The sequence below is a fragment of the Nothobranchius furzeri genome, chromosome 7, assembly GCF_043380555.1.
Source record: "Nothobranchius furzeri strain GRZ-AD chromosome 7, NfurGRZ-RIMD1, whole genome shotgun sequence".
Lineage (NCBI taxonomy): Eukaryota > Metazoa > Chordata > Actinopteri > Cyprinodontiformes > Nothobranchiidae > Nothobranchius > Nothobranchius furzeri.
In genome coordinates this window covers 58312831-58338742 of record NC_091747.1, presented here as the reverse complement: position 1 = coordinate 58338742, position 25912 = coordinate 58312831, and the positions used below count along the sequence as shown (strand labels likewise).

The 25912-nt window shown below is 42.9% G+C and overlaps 2 protein-coding genes across 3 annotated transcripts; one reads left to right on the top strand and one right to left on the bottom strand.

Moving 5' to 3' along the window:
• The first annotated feature begins 10723 nt into the window (after nucleotides 1–10723).
• On the top strand, nucleotides 10724–21143 carry rbis (ribosomal biogenesis factor). Of its 2 annotated transcripts, none has more exons than XM_054751068.2 (4): nucleotides 10724–10858; nucleotides 20620–20735; nucleotides 20837–20953; nucleotides 21029–21143. In XM_054751068.2, exons 2-4 carry the CDS (start codon nucleotides 20625–20627, stop codon nucleotides 21095–21097), a joined length of 297 nt encoding a protein of 98 aa, XP_054607043.1. In that variant the 5' UTR covers nucleotides 10724–10858; nucleotides 20620–20624; the 3' UTR covers nucleotides 21098–21143. The 2 variants fall into 2 exon arrangements, with proteins under 2 accessions (XP_054607043.1, XP_015810921.1); XM_015955435.3 differs by lacking the exon at nucleotides 10724–10858 and adding an exon at nucleotides 19639–19727.
• LOC107383032 (carbonic anhydrase 1) lies at nucleotides 13887–18504 on the bottom strand. Its single transcript, XM_015955436.3, has 7 exons — nucleotides 18335–18504; nucleotides 17950–18147; nucleotides 16705–16823; nucleotides 16248–16340; nucleotides 16112–16174; nucleotides 15872–16027; nucleotides 13887–14432 (listed from the first exon to the last, which is right to left on the bottom strand). Exons 1-7 carry the CDS (start codon nucleotides 18366–18368, stop codon nucleotides 14310–14312), a joined length of 786 nt encoding a protein of 261 aa, XP_015810922.3. The 5' UTR covers nucleotides 18369–18504; the 3' UTR covers nucleotides 13887–14309.
• Nucleotides 21144–25912: the final 4769 nt, after the last annotated feature.

The following is a 25912-nucleotide window of genomic DNA, read 5'->3' as shown; positions in this document are numbered from 1 at the left end:
GAGTGAAAGGTAAGTTCAGTTGACGCTAATGAATTCAGTGAAGAAGCTTTAAAATATCTGTAGCCCAAAGTGCTGAACGGCACGAAGAGATAAAACAAATAACAATGAAATTGCACAGTCAATACTACAATTCAAATAAAACAACAATTTTGGATGGATACCAATATTTGAACAATATTTAACACGGCCTTTTATGAAATTCTCCTCAGCTTGACTTTAGAGGTTTTAAACATCGAGCCAGCACTGTTACACTTTGTCACATCATCACTTCGTTTCAACACTCATTTCCTGATGGAGGTTATTTAAGCTGCGTTCTGCTATCAAAGATGTGATCTTTCACTCTGCCGCACTTTAGTCTGATGACGTTGTTTCCTTTAAATGGTGCGTCAGACGGAAGATAAACCAGCTGTTGTTATGATGCTGGCTCAGACTGATGCTGACAGAATGGATGGAGTTTTATAAACAGCGCTGGACGTGTCTTTTGTTCCAAAGAGTGCATTAGAAATATTTTGAGACACATTTAGACTTTGAGGTTTCTCCCCTTTGTTGTTTGTTGTGTTGTACTTGTAACAGAGTGAGCTGCAGGTCTTAAAGGACGAAGAATAAAACTGCTCTGCCCGTTTTCTACCTCCGTAACTTCCGTGTAATTTTACTGCATGTTTGTGTGTCAATTCCAGCGGACCTTTCTGAAAGGAAGAAGAAGAAAATATCATTTCTATAGCGCCTCTCAAGAAAAAAATCACGAGGCGCTTCACAAAAACAAAAAATAAAAAAAAAATGTAAAAATATTAAAAAAAGCATTTAGAAAATGTTTAAAAATATATTTAAAATGAGCAAAAATAAGCAATTGCGATTTAAAAGAAAAAATGTTAAGAAAGAGAGAGAGAGAGTGAATAGGAAAGAGGGAAGTCTGAGCCTGAGAAAGGACTGTTTTCTGGGTCATTTCAGGAACTAACTGAGTACCTAAACGTGGGTATGTACTCGTAAAAGACCCATTAGGACAGCAGTAGCTCAGGGGGTAGATTGCATGTTCGATCCCAGTTCCCATGAGAGAATGCTGCTGTTGTGTCCTTGGGAAAGACACTTAACCTGCCTTGCCTGCTGGTGGTGGTCGGACGAACCCATGCTGCCAGGGTTCAGCAGTCTCGCTTTCATCAGTGCACCCCAAAGCAGCTGTGGCTACATTGTAGCTCATCATCAGTGTGAATGGGTTGATGACTGAAATCACAACCCGACCTGTTGAGTGTAAAAACACTTTTTTAACAAAGGATGCTGAACCGCAGTCACAACACAGCCCTCTTTCATCCTCACAAGCATCTTGTAACGTGAGAATTGTGACCCGCCGTCCTCCAAGAGGGAACATTACTCCGGCAGGTAACGCTAACCCACATACCATCGAGAGAGCACGGGAGCATGAAGAGAAATCAGGCTCAGGCCTTGATTCATTTGGCTCTGTGTTGGGAAGCAGGTGGAAGGACCAGTGGATAACAGTGATTAGAAAAAAGAGAAGGAGGAAGTGGAAAGAAGAGGCTTGACTGTTTTTATTGTTGAAGCAAAAACGACTCGAGCATTTTGCTCACTGGACGTTTGAGAAAAGCCAGAAAGGAAAAGCAGGAGCAGACCTGGAGCTCTAGTTGCAGCAAAGTTCTCATTTGATTTCATTCTTATCAGCAGAACAGGAGGAGGTTCTGTAGGTGACCTAGATAAGGTCATTTTTCAGCTAAAAGGCAGAAGCGGGCCGGGTCCACCTCTGATTTATCACCGTTAGTCTCTCTGTTATCAGTGTAAAATGCTTTTCAGAAGCAGGGGGGAGGGGACGGTGAATACATACAATACATACAATAAAAATTCTACATTTTATTAGAACAGAGCAATGCTGGTAACTAAAATTATCTGTACAAGTGTAAACTTAGACGCCAACATCCATCCATCCATTTTCATCTGCTTATCCAGGGTCGGGTCGCAGGGGCAGTAGCCTAAGGGGAGAGGCCCAGACTTCCCTCTCCACAGCCACTTCGGCCAGCTCCTCCGGAGAAATCCCAAGGCATTCCCTGGCCAGGTGAGAGACACAGTTCCTCCAACGTGTCCTGGGTCTACCTTTAAGCCTCGTCCCGGTTGAACGTGCCCGGAAAACCTCACCAGGGAGGCGTCCAGGAGGCATGCTGACCAGATGCCCGAGCCACCTCAACTGGCTCCTCTCGATATGAAGGAGCAGCGAACTTACTCTAAGCCCCTCCTGGATGACCGAGCTCCTCACCCTATCTCTAAGGAAGAGCCCAGCCACTCTGCGAAGAAAACTCATTTCGGCCGCTTGTATCCGCGATCTCGTTCTTTCGGTCACTTCCCAAAGCTCATGACCATAGGTGAGGGTAGGAACGTAGATAGACCGGTAAATTGAGAGCTTCGCCTTCTGACTCAGCTCTCTCTTCACCACGACAGACCGGTACAACGCCCGCATCACTGCAGATGCAGCACCAATCTGCCTATCGATCTCACACTCCAGTTTTCCCTCACTCGTGAACAAGACCCAGAGATACTTAAACTCCTCCACTTGGAGCAGGACCTCATCCCTGACCCGGAGAAGGCATCCTACCCTTTTCTGAATCAAGACCATGGTCTCAGATTTAGAGGAGCTGATTCTCATCCCAGCTGCTTCACAATCAACTGCGAACCGCTCCAGCGAAAGCTGAAGATCACGTTCTGATGAAGCCAACAGGACCACATCATCTGCAAAATGCAGAGACCTGATCCTCAGGCCACCAAAACGGATGCCCTCCACACCTTGGCTGCGCCTAGAAATCCTGTCCATAAAGGTTATGAACAGAATCGGTGACAAAGGGCAGCCTTGGGGGAGTCCAACTCTCACTGGGAACGAGCCCGACTTACTGCCGGCAATGCGGCCCAAGCTCTGACACCGGTCATACAGGGACCTAACAGCCCATATCAGAGGGCCTGGTACCCCATTCTCCCGGAGTACCCCCCACAGCCCCCCCCCCCCCCCCCCCGGGGGGGGGGCCTGGTCAAACGCCTTCTCCAAATCCACAAAACACATGTAGACTGGTTGGACAAATTCCCACGCACCCTCCAGGATCCCCTTAAGGGTATAGAGCTGGTCCAGTGTTCCACGGCCAGGACGAAAACCACATTGCTCCTCCTGAATCTGAGATTCAACAATCCGACGGACCCTCCTCTCCAGAACCCCTGGATAGATCTTACCAGGAAGGCTCAGGAGTGTGATCCCCCTGTAGTTGGAACACACCCTGCGGTCCCCCTTTTTAAATAAGGGGACCATCACCCCGGTCTGCCAGTCCAGTGGGACTGCCCCCGATGTCAACACGATATTGCAGAGCCGCGTCAGCCAACACAGCCCCACAACATCCAGAGCCTTAATGAACTCTGGGCGGATCTCATCCACCCCTGGAGCCTTGCCACAGAGGAGCTTTTTTGTGGTCAGTTGACAGCTCCGCCCCTCTCTTCACCCGAGTGTCCAAGACATGCGGCCGCAGGTCAGACAAAACAACAACAAAGTTGATCATCGAGCTGCTGCCTAAGGTATCCTGGTGCCAAGAGCACATATGGACACCTTTATGTCTGAACATGGTGTTCATTATGGACAATCCATGACTGGCACAGAAGTCCAATAACAAAACACCACTCGAATTCATATCGGGGGCCGTTCCTCCCAACCACACCTCTCCATGTCTCACCGTTGTTGCCCACGTGAGCGTTAAAGTCCCCCAGCAGAACGACGGAGTCACCGGAAGGAGCGCTTTCCAGCACCCCCTCCAAGGTTTCCAAAAAGGGGGGGTAGTCTGAACTGTAGTTTGGTGCATAAGCACAGACCACAGTCAGAACCCGTCCCCCCACATGTAGGCGGAGGGAGGCTACCCTCTCATTCACTGGGGTAAACCCCAACGTACAGGCACCAAGATGGGGGGGGGGGGGGGGGGGGGGGCAACTAGTATGCCCACCCCTGCTTGGTGCCTCCCAGTGGGAGCAACTCCAGAGTGGTAGAAAGTCCAACCCCTCTCAAGGAAACTGGTTCCAGAGCCAGAGCCATGTGCTGAGTCCGACTATATTTAGTCGGAACCTCTCAACCTCACACACCAACTCAGGCTCCTTCCCCACCAGAGAGGTGACATTCCATGTGCCAAGAGCCAGCTTCTGTAGCCGAGGATCAGACCGCCAAGGTCCCCCCCCGTATATATATAATCACTATAAACCCTTTTTAACTTGTGGTTTTCTGTTCAAAGACTGATCAGAACTGGATTAGAGAATTAGATTTTAATGAGTCATTGTGTTATTTTGTGTAACTTTAAAATATTACAGATATGAGTTACACACTTTAAAAGCTTTTTACTAGTATTCTCAGTTTTATTTTTCTCTTCACATCGGATCCTCCACTCAGTCATACACGCACGCACACACACACACACACACACACACACACACACACACACACACACACACACACACACACACACACACACACACACACACACACACACACACACACACACACACACACACACACACACACACGTCAGCACTGCACACAGACAACTTCACTCGGCTCTTTTTAACATACGCATTCTTGCACTTTCGTGTACTCAATCAAACGCTTCACACATTTCCAGCCTTCTTGCTGCAAAAACTCAAGACGTCATCAACAGGCCTCACGCTGCTTTGCCAATAACTCATTTCATTAATTTATCAACCCCCCAGGGGAAGCACCAGACTGTGCAAAGCCTTTTTACTTCATAACCTTCAGCGCTGCCTCCAGCTGTCACCAGCTGGGATCTCAGATTCCCATCTTTACTCGGCTTGCTGAGGTACTCAACTAGACCTGAGACCAATATTAATATTGTATCCTATTTCCTAATAGGACTTTGTCAGCTGTTCAAAATCTTTTCCAATTTTCGCTTTTCAATTTTCCTCACAAAAAGAAAATTTGTATTAAGCAAAGGTCAGTTCCCTCTGTAAAGTCAGAGGTACGGAAGAGGATTAGGGCCACTGAAAAGAAAAAAAAAAGAAAAGAGAGAGAATTCTAACTTTTGTCCCAGAATTCCGTGTCAGAATTCCGTGTCAGAATTCTGAGACTAAAAGTTAGATTTCCAAGATTCAAAGTCAGAATTCTGAGAAAAAAGTAAGAATTCTCTTCTTTTCTTTTTTTTCTTGTCAGTGGCTCTAATCCTCTTCTGTACAGAGTAGAAATAAATAAATAAAATGTAGAGCACAAAAAGTCTCATTATTTTTCCCGTGTCCTGTCTGGCTGTGAAGCAAACAGAATTGATGTCTGAATGCTGGTGACTGGTCTTACAGCTTTACTCTCAGGTGGAGCATCAAAGCATCTGCTTCTAATGTCACGTCTGATACTTAAAACTTTATTGTTTTTGTTTTTGAATGCTTTGTAATTTCGACCAGACACGGAGACAGAGGTGAAAGAGAAAGGAAGAGACAAAAGGTGGTGGTGGCTGGGGATGGGGGTCCACGAAAATAAACAATCAATGATGAACAAGAGTCTGTTTCTAGACCTGCAGAAAAGGGACACACAACAATACAACAGGAGCAAACTATCACTGCATCAACCTGATGAAGAAATGTAAAAACATTGTTTTACTGAACAATCATGATAATAAATCACAGTGCATTTAGTGCCAACCACAGCCTTAAGACATGTGTTGAAAATGCCCAAGTCCACACATATGAGAGCACCATAAGAGCACCTGTGTGTGTACACACGCTTGTTTATGTAAGGTTTCTCTATAGGAGCGTCCAATAGAGAGTGTGAGGGGCCACAGATCTGCCCCCCAAATATGAGAAGGAGATGGAAGGAGCTCCAAGTCTCAGAGATCCAGGAGCTGCCCCAGAGCACAGGAACCCCAAGGAGATTGTAACCAGAAAAGCCCCTGCCCCCCTCGAGAGGCTAAGAGGATTGCCCCGGGGGGCCACCCCCAGCAGCCGGTGTCGGTACAGGATCTGCTCGGGTGCAAGATCAGCTTGGGGTCCTTCAACTGTCGATGACGTCAAAGTACGGCAAACCCACTTGGACAAAATACACTACACATCTATACTGTTGGAAATAATTTAGCAGTTTCGTTATTAAAATAATGTTTCTTACGATGTAAGTTTGTGTTTATAATGGTATTTGTAAAATAAAACACTATATTGTATTCATAATGTTGAACTCCTCTTTGAGCACATCCCTAGAAGGATCATAGGTATTAGCAACACCTGTGAAATTGAATTTGCAGGAAAGAAGTGTGTCCCGTTTATTGAAGTATTTTGTGTTTAGAGTTTTTGACGTCTTGTCCATGCGTAGTTCAGTTACGCTCATAGCTGCTAGCCAAAACTCTGGAGTTAAAAGTTTTCTGGCTTTACTAAAATACCTGTCTGTACTTATTTGAATGATGGTAGTTTAACTTTCTATTATACTCCAAATGTAATCATTTGGCACGTTTCTAATTCATAATTTGTAATAATGTAATCAGTGATATTAGCATTAGCATTTCTATGGGTTTTTCCATGTATGTTAGCATTGCGCTAACCACTCGCTGCCAAATTGCAGCCTTTGCGATTAGAAAATCTCCTTTTGTCACATCGCAATTTAATTGCACATGCAGTTAATCGTTCAGCCCTAATATACATGCAGCTCTGTGCTAAAAGTGTATTTTCAAAGAAGTAATGATGGATTTCTTTGTAAAAGTTGTCCATCTTTCCAACAGAAAGATTTGCCTGGACCAACATAACGTGATAACAACGTAACGTGATTACGTAACTCCCGTAAGGTTCATGTTCAGCCAATCAACTACTTTGACGTCATTGGCAGTCGAAGGACCCCGAGCCAATCCTGCACCCGAGCAGATCCTGTGCCGACACCGGCAGAGTCCCGGGAGAAATCGGCGGCAAGCCCACAGGCCCACTTGCAGCCTCCCACCCCCCAGCCGGCCGAGCCCGGGACCCAGGGGCGACCAGCCCCACCGGGGACCCAGCAGAGCCCAGGGACTTAGATCCCACCAGGCAGCCACTGGGATTAATCGAGCAGACGCCAAAAATCTTAAAGCCCCCGGACCCGGGAGCCAGGAACACTCAGGCAGACCAAGGCACTGCACTCCACACCAGGTATGGCAGGGGGAGGGGAGGCGAAGATGTACTGTATAGCATCAAAAGAAGTCCCAGGAGAAGGGAGGAGTCAAAGGCCCCACCTGACATATACAGTCATACACAAACACAGTCACACACTCCCTCCCTCATGCTCACACATACACATACAACGTAAGAATTGTCCACTCTCAACCCCATGACCCCGTCTCACTCTGAAATGTTCAAAAGTTGGCTGCCCTGTTCTAAATCTGCATGTCCTCAGGTTTACTCTTAAGTCAAAGCTGCAGACGAACACCTTTTAGGTCTTATAGTTCATAGGTGAACCAACAGGCAGAGTGAGTCCCGACTCAGAGCGCACACCCCTCCTTATCTGCTGTGACAGGAATGATTAGTTCCTAGTCAGCTGCTGAGCCGGGTGTGTCGGTGTCAGTGGAGCGTTCATGAGTCGTCACAACAGAGCCGTGTGTTGCACCATGAGCCTGACCCTGATTTAAGAGGGCTCATTTACACTGGCTCCAGGTTGGGTGTTGAGTGTGTTTTTGCTCTGACATGGAGAGCATCAGGTTAGATTAGTGAACTTTCCGTAATCTCCAGCAGGTCCCTGAGGTCCTGCCCACATTAAAACAATACAATGATTATTGGAATAATCTTTCTGAGATTTATAGAATCTGGTGTTTTGTTTTTAAATCTGTTTTTGATTAATCCGCCTCGATAATGTTTTCATGCTGGTGCCTCACAGCAAAAGGTTGTAGGTCCAATGCCCGACAGCAGTTTTTCTCTGTGGAGTTAGTGTGTTCTCTCCATGTATCTTTGGCTTTTACCCGCGTACTCCATTCTCTGCTATATGAACACCATAAACATATTATGAAGAAGCACTTTTACTGTATCACTGTACTGTGATAGGATGTAGCCACCACGTCTTTTTTGTGTGCAAAGCCCTTCCCCTGCCCTGTGAAATTTGAAACAGTTCAATATTTTTAGGGATTTGCTTAATTGTGTTTTAGTAATTCCTCTAAAGATATTTAGTTAAATTTCAAATGACCAATCATTTGTTTCATAAAAGAAGCGGGACTGCAAACTGTCTTGAGGTCAGACTTCAGCTCAAGGACGTAATTTTCACTTTAGAAGTGGGAGGGGACACGGGGGGTGGGGGTGGGTGGTGGGTGGGATATAGCGTAATATTGTTTTTGGATGGTAAAAAGTGCAGGGGTCAAAACTTGACTTTGGAAAGAGTGGGGGGGACATGTCCCCCCTGTCCCCCCCAAAATTACGTCCATGCTTCAGCTGTTAATCCCACAGAAGTTCACACTCAGGTATTTTCTCAGAACAGCTGAGGCACATTCTCAACCTCTAATCGTAAAAACGACAAGTGAGCACTTTGAGGCTCTAGACGTAACAGATGCTATGAGTTGCACTGATCTGAGGCCTGTTGGGGGAATGTTTCACACGCTGTGCGCCAAATTATGACAAACTGCCGTCAAACCAGAATCGGCACTCCCAGTGTGCTTTCACTGACGTTTGCTGGAACAGACTGTAAATGTTACAATGGCATCGACTCTGGATGGTGCACGCACTAAGGTGTGTGTCTGGTCTTTATTAGTTGCTCTCAAGAACTTGTGGATCAAATGTAGTTTTTATCAAATGGTATAATGTTGTCCAATGTGGCTGCCTGGTGCATGAAAAAATGTGACATCAGCAGCAATAAAAGGTTTACTTATAATTAAATCAACATGAATTTGAATAATTCTGTTGCAAACACTTAAATATTCATCCCTGAGCATACTGCTGTAGTGTTAGAAAACATAAAATTTGTTGGAAGTCTTTTCTGACTTTATTATATTCCTGTCTGTTTCATTTAGGTGACTAATGGTTAGGGGGTGGGGTTCAAGAAGCTTTTCACATTCAGCGTGCGTGTGAAACTCAGAGTGATTGATTGTGTGATGGAGGTAAGTCATGTCGGCAAACCCTACTCCATTACTTTTTTAGATTTATGGCCTCTTATGGGACACACGGGGAGACTGATGAGAATTCTGATTCAAAAATAACGGCTGTTGCCTCAAATTAATTTTGTTTTCCTAGTCTTGGGACTGTTGGACAGGTGCAGCAGGAGTGCCAGGTCCGAGCTGAGAGAGCCGATTCCACGCAAACAAACAGTTTTAGGCGAGTGACGAAAATGCAGAGCCGAGTTGGCAGTCGATTCCAGGTACTCGGAAAACCAGTTTTTTAAGTGGGTGACGTGTGCCCAGAGCAAAGCTGAACCAGTTCCAGGTATACTAACAAAAGACGGGTGATGAGGGGCCAGAGCAAAGATGGGAGAGCCAGTTCCAGGTTAAAAAATAAAAGTGATTAGGCGGGTGACTAATAACCGAGTTGACTTGGGAGAGCCAATCCCAGGTGTGCACCTACAAGTTTTTACACGGGTGACTCGCGGCGGGGGCAAAGCTGGAAGATCCGCTTCCAGGTAAACGGAAGATACGATTTTAGACGGTTGACAAACCGCCTCTGATAATAAAATGTTCCTTTTAACAACAAACTAGACAGTTGCTCGTTCCACGTGTTTTGTTTTGATCAAATTTCCTTCACAGATAAAACTGGTAACCCAGGAACCACCAGTTTGGGACACTATGGACTCTCCCTGATGTCAGTGTTCATGAACTGTTCACATAGCACCACGACAAATCACACATGGCTCTGAGCAAACGCATCTCACAGCCTTTCTTTGTTCTGTACCATATTGATTATTGATTGGAGAGACCCTACGGAGGCCAATAGCTCCTGATAGCATTGATATTTTAGGAGGACACGTTGTATCGAGGGTCCAACAGGAGCCTAAAGTCCAGCTCTATTCTGAGCAGGGTGTGAATTAGGCACCCTGTTGGGAAGCAGAAAAAACTCCTGGCACAGAAACTTCCAGGAGCTCGTCTTCTTGTTGAGCGTTTGCAAGAGAGGCGGGAAGTCAAGTAGCGCTTGTGCTTCTAGAGTGTGAAATACCATTGGCTTAATTAAATCTCCTGTAAGCCAACACAGTAGTCCCCACATAGATGAAAGACAAAACCACAGAGGAATGGTGGAAGGACTTTTTTAACAGTTTTAAATGTGTACTGCAGCTGCAGGGACGAGTTGAGACTCTGGTTTCACGAGCAAACAAAAAACAAGGATGCATTTTCCTACTGTGGTGAAGATTTTGTCACGATCTGCTGATTTTTTATGTTCCCTCAGCTCCCCTGACATTCATCCTGCACATCCTCATCTCCAATCAGCTTCAGCCCACCTGAGGCATGTCTGATTGTCCTCCTGTCACACCTGTGTGCAGCACTGCCTGAGCTCAGGCTCAGTTCCCCTGCCATGACAGCCTTCAGCCTCCAAACTCACATCCAAGTTTATGTTCCTGGAATATTCCTTCCTCGCCCACGACAGATCTCCACAGCTCTGCTGTTTTCTGAACTCCAATCCACTAGCTTTCACCATCCTCCTGCTTAGTATTTAAACTTCTGCCTTCATGTGAGTGACCCTTGCTCGTGTTTGCATCATGATATTGGATCATAGCTCTTATTTCTGTTTGCACTCACTCCAGTGTTGTCTGAATGTGACTTCAGTGCAACCGTTACAGATTTTAGGATTTGCACGGTTTCCATTTGGACCCTTTGAGCAAAGAGGCAATGCAGAGGGATCATAAAAGGTGTGACGTGACAGCTCTGAGAGGAAAGTGTTGCAGTAGCACTTGTTGGAGACGGTCCAACGAGTTGTAACTGAGGTATGTATGCATAAGCAAACAAGATAAAAGCGCGAATGACCAGTTAGTTTTGAACTTTAGAGATTCCAGTGATCAAATGAAAGAAACAAAACCATTCTCAACCCTTTAACTGGGTGGTCGGTTGCTTGGTAGACCACATGTTGGTTCACATCTTCTTGAAAGACTTAAAAGGGACATTATGGAAGTTTGACAGCCAAAACAAGTATGGCAATAATAATTTTCTTCTTCATACATTCTCCTGCAATGCCCTGGTCCTGTAGAATGAGCCCTGGCATTTTAACTGTGATTGCTTGTTTTTCTGTAAAATCACAGAAAAAGAGAGATGCTCGGGTCGAGCAGGCTGCTTCATGCACGTTCACGCTCAGGCATCGCCCGTAGCGTTTGCTATCAGTAGCTTTAGCAGCAGAGAGAAAGGCAGTGCCAACTCAATGACTTTGTCGCTGTTCCTAACGCCTAGTGATGAACCTAGCTACATTTCTGAGGACCCTTAGCTACTTTCTGTAAAACTTTCTTGGGTGTCAAATATGCGGCCCGCGGGCCGAATCCGGCCCGCAAGCGGTTTAAATCCGGCCCGCGAGATGGTTGTGTAAACTTTATTTTCATACTTAACAATGTAGAGTGAAAATAAACGTATCTTTGTGAGCAAGTTTCCTCTGTAATGAGTATAAATAAAACAAAGCTGCGCTCAAGGCTCACACAAGAACTTGAATCAAACAAAGAAAACAATCTGAAGTTTTTTTTTAATTTACTGGTCCGGCCCACTTGGAACTAGATTTCCCTCAATGTGGCCCCTGAGCTAAAATGAGTTTGACACCCCTGTTCTAGATATTTCCTGCAAATTAGCAACAAAATACCCATTTTCGCTCCGAACCGTTCTTTGAACGGTTTCAGCTGTCATCAAGGATATAAATGTTACAGATACAAAGGACATCACTGGCGCTTTAGCTCACCTTGTAAGACGGCGAACTCCCGCGCAGAAGACCCAGGTTTGATTCTGGATGTGAACATAGTCTATTTAGAGTTTCTTTTTTACATTAATGATATATTTTTTTACAGTAAGATGCCCAAATTTTTATTTGAGACTCGCCGAACGGCATTGAATTCACAGATAAAAAAGATGTGGGTTCAACTTTCATTTTGGAACAATTTTTCAAGCAAGGGAAGGGAATGATCTGAGCATGCAGGAGGACTGACCCATCTTAAACCTTTGTCGGCTGTGCTGAAGAGAAAGGTACAGAACCAAATTATTTAATTAGCTGCGTGTTCTCCTGTCCTCTGTCCTCCGGGCCACCCACCCACACACACACACACACACACACACACACACACACACACACACACACACACACACACACACACACACACACACACACACACACACACACACACACACACACACACACACACACACACACACAGACACACACACACACACACGACTGTCTCAGCTGTTATTTTCGTTAAGGAGTGTGCACGTACAGCATGCGCGCCTCGTGCACGAGCCTACTATTGAAGCTGCCGTTACTCTTTTGGCCTGAGGGGGCAACCGCGAGCATAAAAATTCTAAACTCCGTAAAGTCCCTTTGATGAATTTAAAGCTACAATCAGGAGTTTTCCTCTTTTCAGGAATTATATATGATTATTTAGAAATCTGTAAAAGTGACAGTACACTCTACTGAGATTCAATGTAGGAATTTCTTTTCTTTGTCGAGCCCATCCCCCGTCTCATAGAGCTCCATGCAATTTGAATGGAGCGCTGCTCAGTGTTAGCCAGTAGCTTGAAATATAACCAAAGCGTAGATTACTGACCCGTATTTGTGCTCCGGGTTGGATTTCAGGTAAAAATCTAAGAATTTAAAGGAGAATCTGTTTATTTTTGTCATGCCAATTCCTAAATAAAAAAGGAAAACAAGAACAGACACAAAAGACACAACAGCAGTTAATCATAAAATATATTTATTCCACTAGTAAATATCCACCTTGCAAAATAGAACTACAACAAACTCCTAAAACAGACCTAATATTCATTTGCAAAAGGCATTGCTTAATATTCTTCATTCATTTTCTTAATCTGTAATCTGTTTATAGTCATATCTATACTTATAATCTACAGGCAGGTTTATTTTCTTGCATGGCTAAGGTCCTTTCTCCCTTGGCTCCGTGCTTTAGCCCATAGAAATTTGCTTTTTTAAGCTTCAGCACCCAACATAATATAATTTACATATTTCATCTAATTTCATTCCCTACTTCTATCCAACCCGGAACTGAAAGGAATGGGAGCTTTTGGATCATTTAGGAATCACTGAAGACATAATTCAGATTAGCTCTCATGTTTTAAAAGGCAATCTATAATAATAACAAAGATTAAACTGCATAAACAAGAGGTGTAAGTCACTGTCATGGTGCTGGCTGTCCTGATGCCCTTGTTGTGCAGTTTGGATCAATGATCGGGTCAGAGCCTGGGGGCGCCACGTCTGCACGTGCAATGCTGTGCGGATGTGTGTTGAAGCGGGATTTCGAGTCAATCACTTGCAATGGAGGCGGCTGCGGCATTTCATTAAGCTGCTGCGGTGCAGAGGCTGGTAGTCGGTCAGAGATTACAGAAAGACTGGCAGCAGGACGGTCCTGTGTGTCCACTATTGGCACCTTACTACCCCTCGCAGATGGGAATATAGTTTAATCCTCAGCCGTTATTCTACAACGATCCTGGTTGTACTTCCTGTTAGGTCTCATTCATCCTTATTTTATTGCTTGTCAGGTGACACAGTGAAGTAAAAACATGAGACCAGATGAAGATGTATGAAAATGTCACTGCCATGATTAAATATTTGCCTTAAAATAAATTATGACATGTTTTATGCGGTTAATATCCATCCATCCATTGTCTGAATCCGCTTTGTCCACGTAGGGTTGCAGGGGGCTGGTGCCTATCTCCAGCGGTCAATGGGCAGTCAGGTGGGGTACACCCTGGACAGAGAGCCAGTCCATCGCAGGGCAACACAGAGACACACAGGACAAACAGTCATGCACACACACACACACACACCTAAGGACAATTTAGACGGACCAATCAACCTAACAGTCATGTTTTTGGACTGTGGGAGGAAGCCGGAGTACCCGGAGAGAACCCACGCATGCACAGGGAGAACATGCAGACTCCAAGCAGAAAGAGCCCAGGCCGGGAAGAGAACCCAGGACCTTCTTGCTGCAAGGCAACAGCTCGCTCTAACCGCCGCGCCACTGCGCAGCCGCAGTTAATATATTTTACACAAAAGATAAAATCCCTGCACCATTAAACTGCCCTGTATTAAATGGCTTTGAACAGTTGGCATAATTTCAACAAAAAATGGAGAAGAGAGAATTGCTTTTTGTTTTGCTGCAGGAGGGGTGAATACAAGGGGGAAGGGAAGGAGAGGGCAAGCGGGCAGAAAGGTCAAACGAGGGGGATGGGTCACTTCTGGAAGTTAGCATGGACACGGCGACTCTTGAGAGGCTGGGGAGGGCGGTAGTTGTCCACCATGCAGCATTTGGCCTCGCCCTCAGCAGAGAAGAGGAGGCTGCGGAACTTAGCCATCTGTGAAACGAGAGGAGAGGACTGTCATCAGAGCGAGCCTCGCTGATGGTCCCTCATGAAACACAAATCACTGGTTTTTCTACACATTTGCTCTGGTCTCTAGTATAAATGAACGCCTTGTGAGTCGTTTTCTGTGTAAAAAATAAAAGCTCTGGTGCTCCTGGTTCAGGAAGCAGAAGTTAGCTCGAGAAGAGGAGACAATGTCAGGATTTGGAATCTCATTATCATTCATGATGTCTGAAAATCCCGCATCCGATTGGCTAACAGCAAGACAACTCTTCCGCTGCCTCTGTTCGCTCTCTAATGTTTTATCTCCAGAAATAACACAAGCCTGAAGGAGTTCTGCCATGCTGTAGAGTTGTTAATGCTAGTAGTTAGCTTCAACTAGCCAAGATGCGCTCTGCTCTCTCCTGGCTGCAAAAATCAACACAGCCTTCCCCGGTCACAAGCCAAGATGGTTGAGTCCGTGAAAGCTCATTTTTCAACGTGACGTAGATCTGTGTGGCATTTTCTGACCCGAGTGCCTCCCCGTCTTATTTCTATCGATGGCTAAGGAAGGAAAAAGGGGTAGAAGACCATTTTCAAGTTCAACCTGCGTGTGAAAGTCGGAGTGACCGATTGTTTTTCAAAAAGAACAAATAAGAAACGGTTTCTCAGTGAACCTGCTATTTAAGAGTGTATTTTCCTTCTAACAGAAAAGGGTGAATGTACCAGATACCAGATACCAGATAACATAACGGTGGAAACGTTATTATTTTTTTTTGTTTCATTATTTTGTTGCCACTAGTTGAAGCACATCCGGGCGGCCCTGGTCTTAACGTAACTTCTTTAAGCTTCTCTTTGAAGTTTTGACCCAGTGACTGAGCAGACGGCTGAACTCCCTCATAAATAATTGATGAATAATCATTTGGGTAATCATTTCTTAGCCTGTAACTGCTGGTTCTGCCGGATATGGAACCAAGTCCAAAGGTTACTTCTGCACCTCCGAATTGTTGAGTTTTCCCTCACAGCCATAAAAAAGATTTGAGCGTGCAGAGTTACGGCTTCAGTCTGTTGACATGCACTATACTGTTGTAGTTCTATGCATGAAGACAGGTGCAGATATAATGTGTTAACTCTGAAAGCTGCAGAGTCTCATAATGACTGCAGCAAAGTGCCTTAACTACTTTGATGCACGTGTGGGTTGAAGATTTCCTGCTGACTCGGAACGGCATGAACGCCTACTCGTGTCTGGCCTCGTTCTCTTGCATGGCCATCTCTTCCCTATCATTTAAAGTAAGACATAGGACTGTAACGTGTTTCCTTTAGAGACAAGAGGCTTCTTCAGCAGGGATGTTAGCCAACGAGACCAGTGATAAAAATTTGCGTGTGGAGCTACTCTAGACACTGGGAACTTGGCCATTGCCTGCTAGAAAGAACGGGTTCTGTAGAGTATGTACCTGCTCAGGGCTGACACTGATTGGATCTCTGAGGACTATCCAGGTAACGCTCTCTAGCAAAGGGGGTGTGGTCAGAGAGCCGTCATAGGTCCAGTAGTCAAGGCATGCAGGTAGCAATGTAGCAGGGTCGAAGTTAGCTAAAGAAGTCTGCTTCCCCTGAAAATAAAAATTTATAAACGTTAAAATGTTATTAAATAGTCTCAAACTGCACAAAGGAATGTTGTTGACATGGGAGCATACTTTGGTTTTGATCGCATCAAATGAATCCAGAAGCTTCTGCAGATTTGCATTTTTAGCGCCAATCTGAAACAAATGAAAACGTAATTAGATGAGAGTGTTTTTATGTTTTGATGCCACCCCGAGTATAACTGCGCACCTTCAGGAAGACGCCGACCACAGCGAGCCCATCAGGTTTACTGGCAGCCTCACTAAAGCTTGCATACTTGGTGTTCCAGTGCACCAGGTGGAGCTGAACATGAAGAAGATCCATAGTTTAGAAATGTGTCAGTTATATATGAAAGAGTGTGTGTTCTTCAGTAAAATATCTTTTGAAATATTAGACAGGTTTCAATCAAATTTGCAGTAATTCTTCACCGGATGTAGCCTAGAATCTAGGATTTTTGGGCTCAGTCCAATTAAAGATGGCTGCCTCAACACAAAAGTGATTGTGTCTTGGTTGGTTTTACAATTTGTTCAACTTTGGCATCAAAGCTAGCCTGGAAATCTTGACAAACCGTAGCACTATAGCAGCAACGACAATAAAATAATATTGTATTTTTCTCTTTATTACACTTAAATCCCAAACCCCATGTCCTAATCCCGATTGCTCCTACCTCAGCAGGGAATTTGGTCCCAGCCACCGTATGCTCGGACCCCTTGTGATCTGCAGACCCCCAGTGAAAATGAAACTGCTTAAGCCTGTAGGTCCCAGTGACCGGCCCATCTCTTAGAGCTGCAGGGAAGACAAGAACATCTTGAGTCAGTGCCGACACTCAGCATGAGTCAGCCACAGACAGGCAGTGGTGCAGCAAAAAAAAAAAAAAATCCTGCAAAGGAAATGTCACCTTGAGCATAAAGAGCAAGATAAATAAAATACGGTGCACACTTCCTTGAATGACTTCATCTAAGTTCCTGTTATGTCAGACCAGGTCAGAATAAGCTCAGAAACAAGGGTTGTTTATCTTCCTTCCAATGCATCATCTATAATTAGTTTCCAACAATAGCAGGTAATCCTCTGTGCTATTAATGGTTAGTGAATAGTCAAATACTTTTGATAAAAGGAATTATTTTACATCAAAAGTGATTTTAAAAAGGGACATTCACATTTTCCAATATTAATACACATGACGCATGCCTATATCATGCAGATGACCTCAAACAGAGGAGAGCTAGAACTCCCCCATGCAATCTTTTTCTTTCTTTTGCGATCCTTTATTTTGTTGGTTATGCAACCACAGCAGCTAGAGGACAACTGATCCTAAATACGCAACAGTGGAATTGAAATTAATTCCTGCAGGAAAATGTAACCAGAGATTGAAGGAAAAAGAAGCTAAATCCACTCACATAAAGGAACAAATGATTCTGCATTAAACTGGAGTGTACAAATAACTATTTTTTGTTTCTTTGACCTCTCTGCAGCTTTAAAGACTGGTGATGGGAAACGGTCCCCATGGGGTTGCATTACCAATTCAATTAGCTTTGTGTTCTGCTTTTCAATAGAATTCCTGCTGCCTTTTCAATAAACCCCGTTTGTGGGTTTATTTTAAAAATACAGTTCAAAGAAGGGAATAGTTGTATCTGAGATGCTAAATCTAACAAAAGCCAAATAAAACACGCATTTTTGTTAATATTACTTTAATAAATATCGTTTAAATCTATATGAGGGTTGCAACGTTCCTGCATGTTTCTTAATGCAAGTTTTTAAGTCCTACTTGTCGACAACTATACATTTCGTTATTTTTGTTTACTGCAGCTTAAACATGCAGATCTCAAAGCATCCCTCCAGTATTGGATCACAGACACCGAGCCCCGTTGGCACTGAGTGAAAGTCCAAATTCATGCATTATTTGTACACTAACTTGAGCTGTCGGTGTCATCTGCGAAGGTCACTTGAATGGAATGCCCGTTGTTGAGGATGTCGAGGCAGGTGGAAGGGTCGTACTGCAGGCGGAGGGGCTTCAGCGCCGCGTTGTAAGATGCTTCGGCTGGCACGATGTTGATGGGAGACTGGCGGACTCCGTTTGCGATGGGGAAGCTGCGAGCCCATTTGGCGGGTCCTGCATAGAAATTAATAATAATGATAATAATAAAAGATCAGTCAATAAGGTGAGATGGTTTACGCACAATGAAAACAGTCTAAAAGCGCGTTTGGGTATGCGGGTTTGTGCGTAAAAATCTGCCCCAAAATGTGAAGGAACAATGACATAAAATATCTGCACTGATTCGTGTCCTTGAGCGCCTCACCGTTACTCGGTGCGTATCCCCAATCGTGAGACATGTTTAAGGATCAGTGCAGAGCTGTAATCTCCCAAAGCGCAGAGCAGTCAGTGTCCTCCACCTGACAGCCGCAGCGCTTATATACGGTCCCCTCGCGCCTGTCAGGCTGGTGTCGGCCACATGATGTTCGCGTTAACTGACCGGGAGGAGTTCAGATGCGCAGAGACGCTCACGATCAACCCACGGGGGCATCCGCGCGCTCCTTTGGCTGGCGACGCTGCAGATACGCGCACATTCGGTGTCCATCCAACGGATTTTTCCTCGATATTACGTAATAATGTGACGCAAAACGGTGGCAGCGCGAGGTGGCCAGGCACCAATTAACACAGAATGTCAGCAAATGATAAATCTATGTGGTGCATTACAGAAAAAAGAGATGCAACCTAGAGGTGCGTCCTGAGGTGAAACATTCTAGTTAGACAACAAAACACAGAACAGAATGAAGTCCTGCTGTCAATAGCATTTCAGCCAAATAATCACATTCCTTAACATCATTTGATAAGATGAAATAAATCATTGTCAAATAATAAAATTTGCATTAAAGGTGTCAAAAACAAGGCGTTTAAAGACACAACGAGAAATTATCCAGTTGAGTATGTGCCCAAATCTCATCTCTTCAAACATTTAATAGTTACCCAGCGGCCACCACTGCTCATTGCAGCATACCATAATAAGGTTTGCTGCATGAAGACACTGCTGGCAACAGAGGTGAGCTGGGATGGTGCAATACTGACACCTGCTGGTGATAAGTGTAACTGCAACGCAGTGAGTTTTCACTGCATTCATCTTTCCATTTATCCATTCTAACTACAAACAGTAGGCTAAATTAGAGCTTTCACGCGCATTAAAAACGGTGTAATCCTAAATATACACATATAAGCAACAGTAAGTAATATGATGTGTATACTTTTAATAATATGTATTCTAATTAAACTTGTTTATACTTGTTTTTAACTAAGAAAATACATAGATTTATTTTCCTTATTGAAAGTTTTCAAATCACAAAATAAAAGCCATCATCTCATTGGTACATACCAAAAAATTACAAGCATTTTCTCTTCTGGTATTTTCTCTTCAAGTAAAGTTTAAAGAGTGCTTTAGCTCCAGTTTTTTTCCAATTTCAATTGCGCAAATATTTGATAAAAATGTAGATAATTGATTATTATCCGAACGCTGCACAAAACCCTGCCTTTACAGAATCAACACCCAAAACAACGCAGTAGTTCTAATCAGCCACCCTGAGCAAGATGGCGGATATGCGGCTCAGGGAACCGGAAGTTGAACCGCCCCCACTCAGTTGTCGCATGTAAATGACGAAACAAACTGGGGACGTTTGTGGCACATGACCGAAGACAGAAAGGTAATTTAAATAAACGATCTGTATATTCTGTTTTCTTGTTTTGGGGGTTTTTAGTAGCTTTTTAATACAAACTGCTACGTCACGGAACTATTTAGTAGATGCGTTTGTTTACATCGTGGGAGCCTGGCAGGCGGACAACTCAACAACTTGTTCCTAAGAAAACAATATTAACGCGTGGCGTGTTTCTTAAATAAAAGTAGAATAATAGACAGAAAGTGACAAATGATTGTAAATGAAACCCAGACACAAAGACCAGGCGCGTAGAAAGCATCCAAAGATGGATTAAATACAACTAAATTCATGTCTTGAGTTTCTCTACAGCCCACCATAACTTCTGTTATTGAAGAAAACACTTTTTTTTTACTTGATTTATGTTTCCCCATCTGTGTGACAGCATAAAGTCAGGATATGACATGTTTTGTTCTGTAAGTTTAATTCAATTCGTTGAGACATCTGTATTTTAGTGCTGCAAAATGTTTTTAAATAAGTCTGGATGTACGATGACATCAGAGTTAAACGGTGACTCTTGAGTGTTTTAACGGGATATTTAGAGCATTTTAAAATGGTTTATCTGTAAAAACCTATAATCAACTGTTTTATGCTCCAAAATAAAAACTGATTAATTTAGATTATTTTAATCTACAGCAGCCAAAACACAAATTATACTTCCTGTTGCCATGGTGATCTATCCAATTAAATAAAATCTATTTCAAGGAGAGTTGGGCTCAACATTCATGTTTACCTATTTATCCCATTTCATGTTATTATTACACAGGAATAAGTTTTGTTTGGGTTTATGGTGAAAAACTTGCCAAAAACAGTAAAAACAATCAACAAAATAAATGTTTACCCAAGTTTAAATCTTCTAAATCTATTATTTTTCCTCCTTCAGGTAAGATGGCGAAGAACAAACAGAAGGGGAAAAAGCAGAAGAACGTCTTTCAAGTTGCAAACAAGCATCTGAAGATCAAGAACAAAACTAAACCCGTCACGACCACTCTAAGAAACGTAAGATCCTTTTCCCCGCATGAATATGAAACATCCCCCGTGATATCATTACACCTAGCGTCCATTTTCACTCACTTTGACATCATTTTTTTTCCTTACAGATAAATGCGGTGAAAAGCGAGAAAGTAGAACATTTAAACAAGATGTTCAGCAAAGTCCAGCGAGACGTGAAGAGCGTTTCCAAGTCTGTCGCTCCTGAAACAAAGAAGCAAACTCAGGTGGAGGAGGAAGGAAACTCATTGCAAACTCATCTAGACTTTAGTCACACAACTAACATGTTTTTTCTTCTTCAGGTTGTTAAAGAACCACCGAAGGAGCCTGTAAATGTTGATGCTGCTGCTCAGATGTTCTCCCAGCTTTAACTTTGACTCATGACTTAATGATGTAAATTAAAATGTGTGAATAATCTCTGCGTAAAAATCTCATTCTACATTATTATTAGGGCTGAGACTTTAACGGGTTAATGGATTAATTAATTAGAAAAAAAATGACGCATTTAAAAGAATTAACGCATTTAATCCCAGCTTGCATTTCGAGCAAGGCGGAACCTTTGTCATTGCACGATTTATTTGTAGACCGAATATGACTGACGCACACAACAATGCACAGCGCTAATGGCTACTAAAACAGAATAAAAACAGAAAGAAGTTGCCTTGCTTGGACTGATGCAGGATTTAGGAAACACGTCCGCCTCTTTTCTTAACTTGGAAAAAAAAAAACTTCCAGACAACAACGGAGTCCGTGTCGCGGACATTTTTCTGAGATCGTCTCTGCTGCCCGGTGGCACCGGAACCTTTACAAAAGTTGCGGTTATCTATATTTTAACATTTACGTAACATCTGTGCAGCGCTGAAAGCACCAGACAGAATAATTCTTTGCCCTAACAGTAGTTTATGAAAGTAGTCAGACAAACGAGAGGCACCTGGCTGCCGCTGGGAGAACGCTCCTGTTCTCACTACTCTGTAAACAATCACAAACAACGTGTCTTAAAGTTGAAAACAGAAGTTTAAGTTAAAACAAACACTCTAAAAATGCAATTAATTTAGATTAATTAATTACAAGCCTGTAATTAATTAGATTAATTTTTTAATCGAGTCACGGCCCTAATTATCATCTTTATTGTCTATGCTGATTTACAATTATTTCCATTACAACTGTAAATATTATATTAGGACATAGAATAAATCAATCAAAATCCACATGAGCTGTAATGTGAAATAACCTTTTTTTTCTCTGAATCCACAATAAAAAAATGGTTTGTAAGGCCACTTTTGAGACTTTTTAATGTCTGGTTTTTCATTTTACTATTAAATTATGAGAGGAGATGATTGTGTTTTTTATTAGTGCAAAAATGTGATGCAAAACTATGTAAAAGAACACAGATTATAAAGCTCAGCAAGTTTTCTACAAAATATTTGAACTCTCACTCATAACACACATTTAGAAGATAGAAATACATTTAATACATTTAGAAATATTTGGTAAAAACTCGTATCAGAATATTTGGAGTGAAACAAGAATGGAAAACTGCTAAAGAGATAGGAATGAGTGCAAGTAAACGGATCTATGCAAATCACGAAATGCAGAAAAATAAACCTTCCTGGTTTTGTTGGGAGCAGAGATGGTCGTAGAGCGGGGAGCGGCTGGGAGAAAGGACCTGCGATAACATTGCTTCGTGCATTAGGATGCAGGAGTTTGTATTCACTGCAGATTCTTGTGAATCTACTTTGCTGTTGTTGCACCAAAATGTACCAACATAATCTTCTATTCTACTCTCTTCTATTTACTCTACTCTTCTATTCAGTTCAGTAAATTTATACAGCACCAAATTACGACAACAGTCGTTTTAAGGCAAGATATCCCAATTGAGTTCAGTTCTTTGTTAATTCGTAAAAAGTTTCCTTTAAAAGGTTGCATCGAGTCACTGACTAGTGTCAGAGTCTTTACAGCAATCCTCTTACTAAGCAAGCACGCAGCGACAGGGGAGAGGAAAACTCCTTTTTTAACAGGAAGAAACCTCCAGAGGATCCTGGCTCAGTAGAAGAGGCCATCCACCATGACTCACTGACACACACACACACACACACACACACCAAGAAGTGTTTCTATGCCTACATTGTGATTTCTTAGCTATTCTGTTTAGTAGAAGACAAACTTTATTGCCTTTATTTTAGTGAATCAATAATTCAGCAGGTGAACAGGCTTAATAGAGAAAATGATGGAAATCTCATAGAAATTAGGACAAATTGGACAGAACAGAAAACTAGAAAAATTAAATGTAGTTTATTGAACATTAGGTTTAATTTTCTACAGACTGTTAGTTAATGACTTGATTTGTGATAATCAGATCTTTGCTCTCTCTCACAGAATCCTGGCTGCAGCAAGAGGACTATGTTAGTTTAAACAAGGCGACTCCTTCTAATCATCATATTGCTCGAAGTACAGGGCGAGGAGGAGGATTAGCAACCATTTTTCATTCAGACCTATTAATCTATCCCTTACCAATTAATAGTTACAGTTCATTTGAACACCTTATTCTTGGGCTTCCTAATCCAGATTGCAAAGCTCTCCACCTTTTGTATCGTCCACCAGACCCTGCTTACTATTTGTTCTTTGTCTAAAAAGACTTTTGCAAGACTTACTACGTAAAATCACTTGCTCTACATGTACTGTTTCCTTGAAAGAATGGAGATTTTGCGCCCTCTGCTGACAAAAAATAGAAAAACACTCTGATTTCCAACACCATTTAGAGATGAAGGGGAGTTGCTGCCCTCCAGTGGCCAAAGTTGGTACTAAACTATAATTTTTTGCCAATTAGAGGAGTCTTTAGCCTCCTCATAGATGTTTCTAGTCTGCTTTTGGGTGTGCTGAAGTACTCCTGACTTTAATACCAGCTTCCCCCAAGTCTGAGATTTATTTATTTAAATGTATTTAAATATAGTGGGGCTCATTTTGCTGTGTTTCTTGTAATTGTTAATATTAGCCGCTAGAGGGTGATATTTACACATCACTCCATGTGATAGTTGCTGATTCCTAAAGCAGGTAACAACTGCTTGATTAGTTCAAAACTCAAACCCTAAAGAGATCTGTAATTATGTTCCTGTGTATCAGATGTGAACGCATGCACACAGAACCAAACAGCACCAGAACCACCTGGGGAGCGGCGGTGGAAGCAGTACTTGAGTTTTTTTAAGGTAAAAGTACAGATAAAGGGAACAAATGTAAAGGGATTGAAATATTTAAAAAACGCTATTGAAAATTGTGTTTTCTGTTGATGACTGGGCAGTTGTCATTAATAATGTAACTTAAAAGGTACATTTTCCTCAAAACTCACCTTTGCATCCTTGCGTCCTGCCATGTGGGTCTCTGCTGCCTCTATAAAAACTCAAAATGTAAAATTAAAGAAAATACATCTGTCCATTCATTTCCTGTCAATGTTTATTTTCAGTACTTTGTGCCTAAAATGTGTAAATATTTGGCTATCAGCCCTGTCGCACGGCCCGTCATTGATGCTGCCGCGTCCGTACAGATGCTGCTGCAGGACTTCCAGCTCAAACCATATTCAGAAAGCGGCATTGACAACATTAAATATGCCCGCTCCTGTTGTTTTCCCTTCCAAGCTTTTGCAGAATAGTATGTGCTCATAAATGCAATCAGCATCAACATACCTCATAAGAGGCCTCCAGGGCTTTGGCTGATGTTGTGGAGGCCTTCCGCATCTTGTCTTGAGATGATCTGAATTCAGACAGTTTCCTCTTTAAAAAATCCGGTGGCTTACCAACATGACATCCATGTTTTGTCTTAAGATGACACTGCAGATGTGCTGGCTTCATGCTACTGTTAGCTAATTTCTCCCCACAGAAAAAGCACAGTGCCTTGGGTGGGTTGCAGTTTATGGAAGTAAATCCAATAGAAGCATAATCTTCAAGATACAGCCGGAATTTTGCCGGCTCTGGTTTGGCCTTCTTGACCGCTTGTCCCTCCGTGTTTTCCAAACAATTGCTGCTGCACTTCAACCACGTGTTGAACGCTGATCCAAATGACTGACTGGCGATGCCAGGCGTTATACGACAGGTTTGAGTTAACCATTATGGTATGGGGGGGGGGGACCCTGGGATTTTGGGATAATGAATTTAGCCTACTTCTACGGAATATAAAACCCATTTTATGAACTTTTACTTATATTTTCCTAAAATATGTATTAAATAATTATTTTTAAAAGATTTTGCATGGATTCTATTTTGTAAATGAATGTACATTTTCCCACATACCCCCTGGAGTTTCTTTATGTACCCCAGCCCCAGGGGTACGCCGCGTGCCCCCATTTGAGAAAGGCTGCACCGGTCACACGCAGAGCTGAGGCTCGGGGTCTTCTCCTGATCGTTCAGCCCAATAGCTGCTTTTATTGATTTAATTTCTGCTTGTTTTGAGCTAAATCAAACCTCATCACTGATCGAGTTAGACATGAAGAAAGTATTTCAAACTTCATATATTACAAGTTGGAAACAGAGTCGCCACTCAGAAATAAAAGATTGTTGTGTTTTTATTAGGGCCGGGACTCGATGAAAAAAATTAATCTGATAAATTAGAGGCTTTTTAATTAATTAATCTAAATTAATCACATTTTTAGAGTGTTTCTGTTTTAACTTAAACTTCTGTTATCAACTTTAAGACACGTTGTTTGTGATTGTTTACAGAGTAGTGAGAACAGGAGCGTTCTCCCAGCGGCAGCCAGGTGCCTCTCGTTTGTCTGACTACTTTCATAAACTACTGTTAGGGCACAGAATTATTCTGTCTGGTGCTTTCAGCGCTGCACAGATGTTACGTAAATGTTAAAATATAGATAACCGCAACTTTTGTAAAGGTTCCGGTGCCACCGGGCAGCCGCAGCAGAGACGATCTCTGAAAAATGTTCGCGACACGGACTCCGTAGTTGTCTGGCAGTTTTTTTTTCCAAGTTAAGAAAAGAGGCGGACGTGTTTCCTAAATCCTGCATCAGTCCAAGCAAGGCAACTTCTTTCTGCTTTTATTCCGTTTTAGTAGCCATTAGCGCTGTGCATTGTTGTGTGCGTCAGTGATATTCGGTCTACAAGGAAATCGTGCAATGACAAAGGTTCCGCCTTGCTCGAAAGGCAAGCTGTGATTAAATGCGTACATTTTTTTAACACCTAATTTTT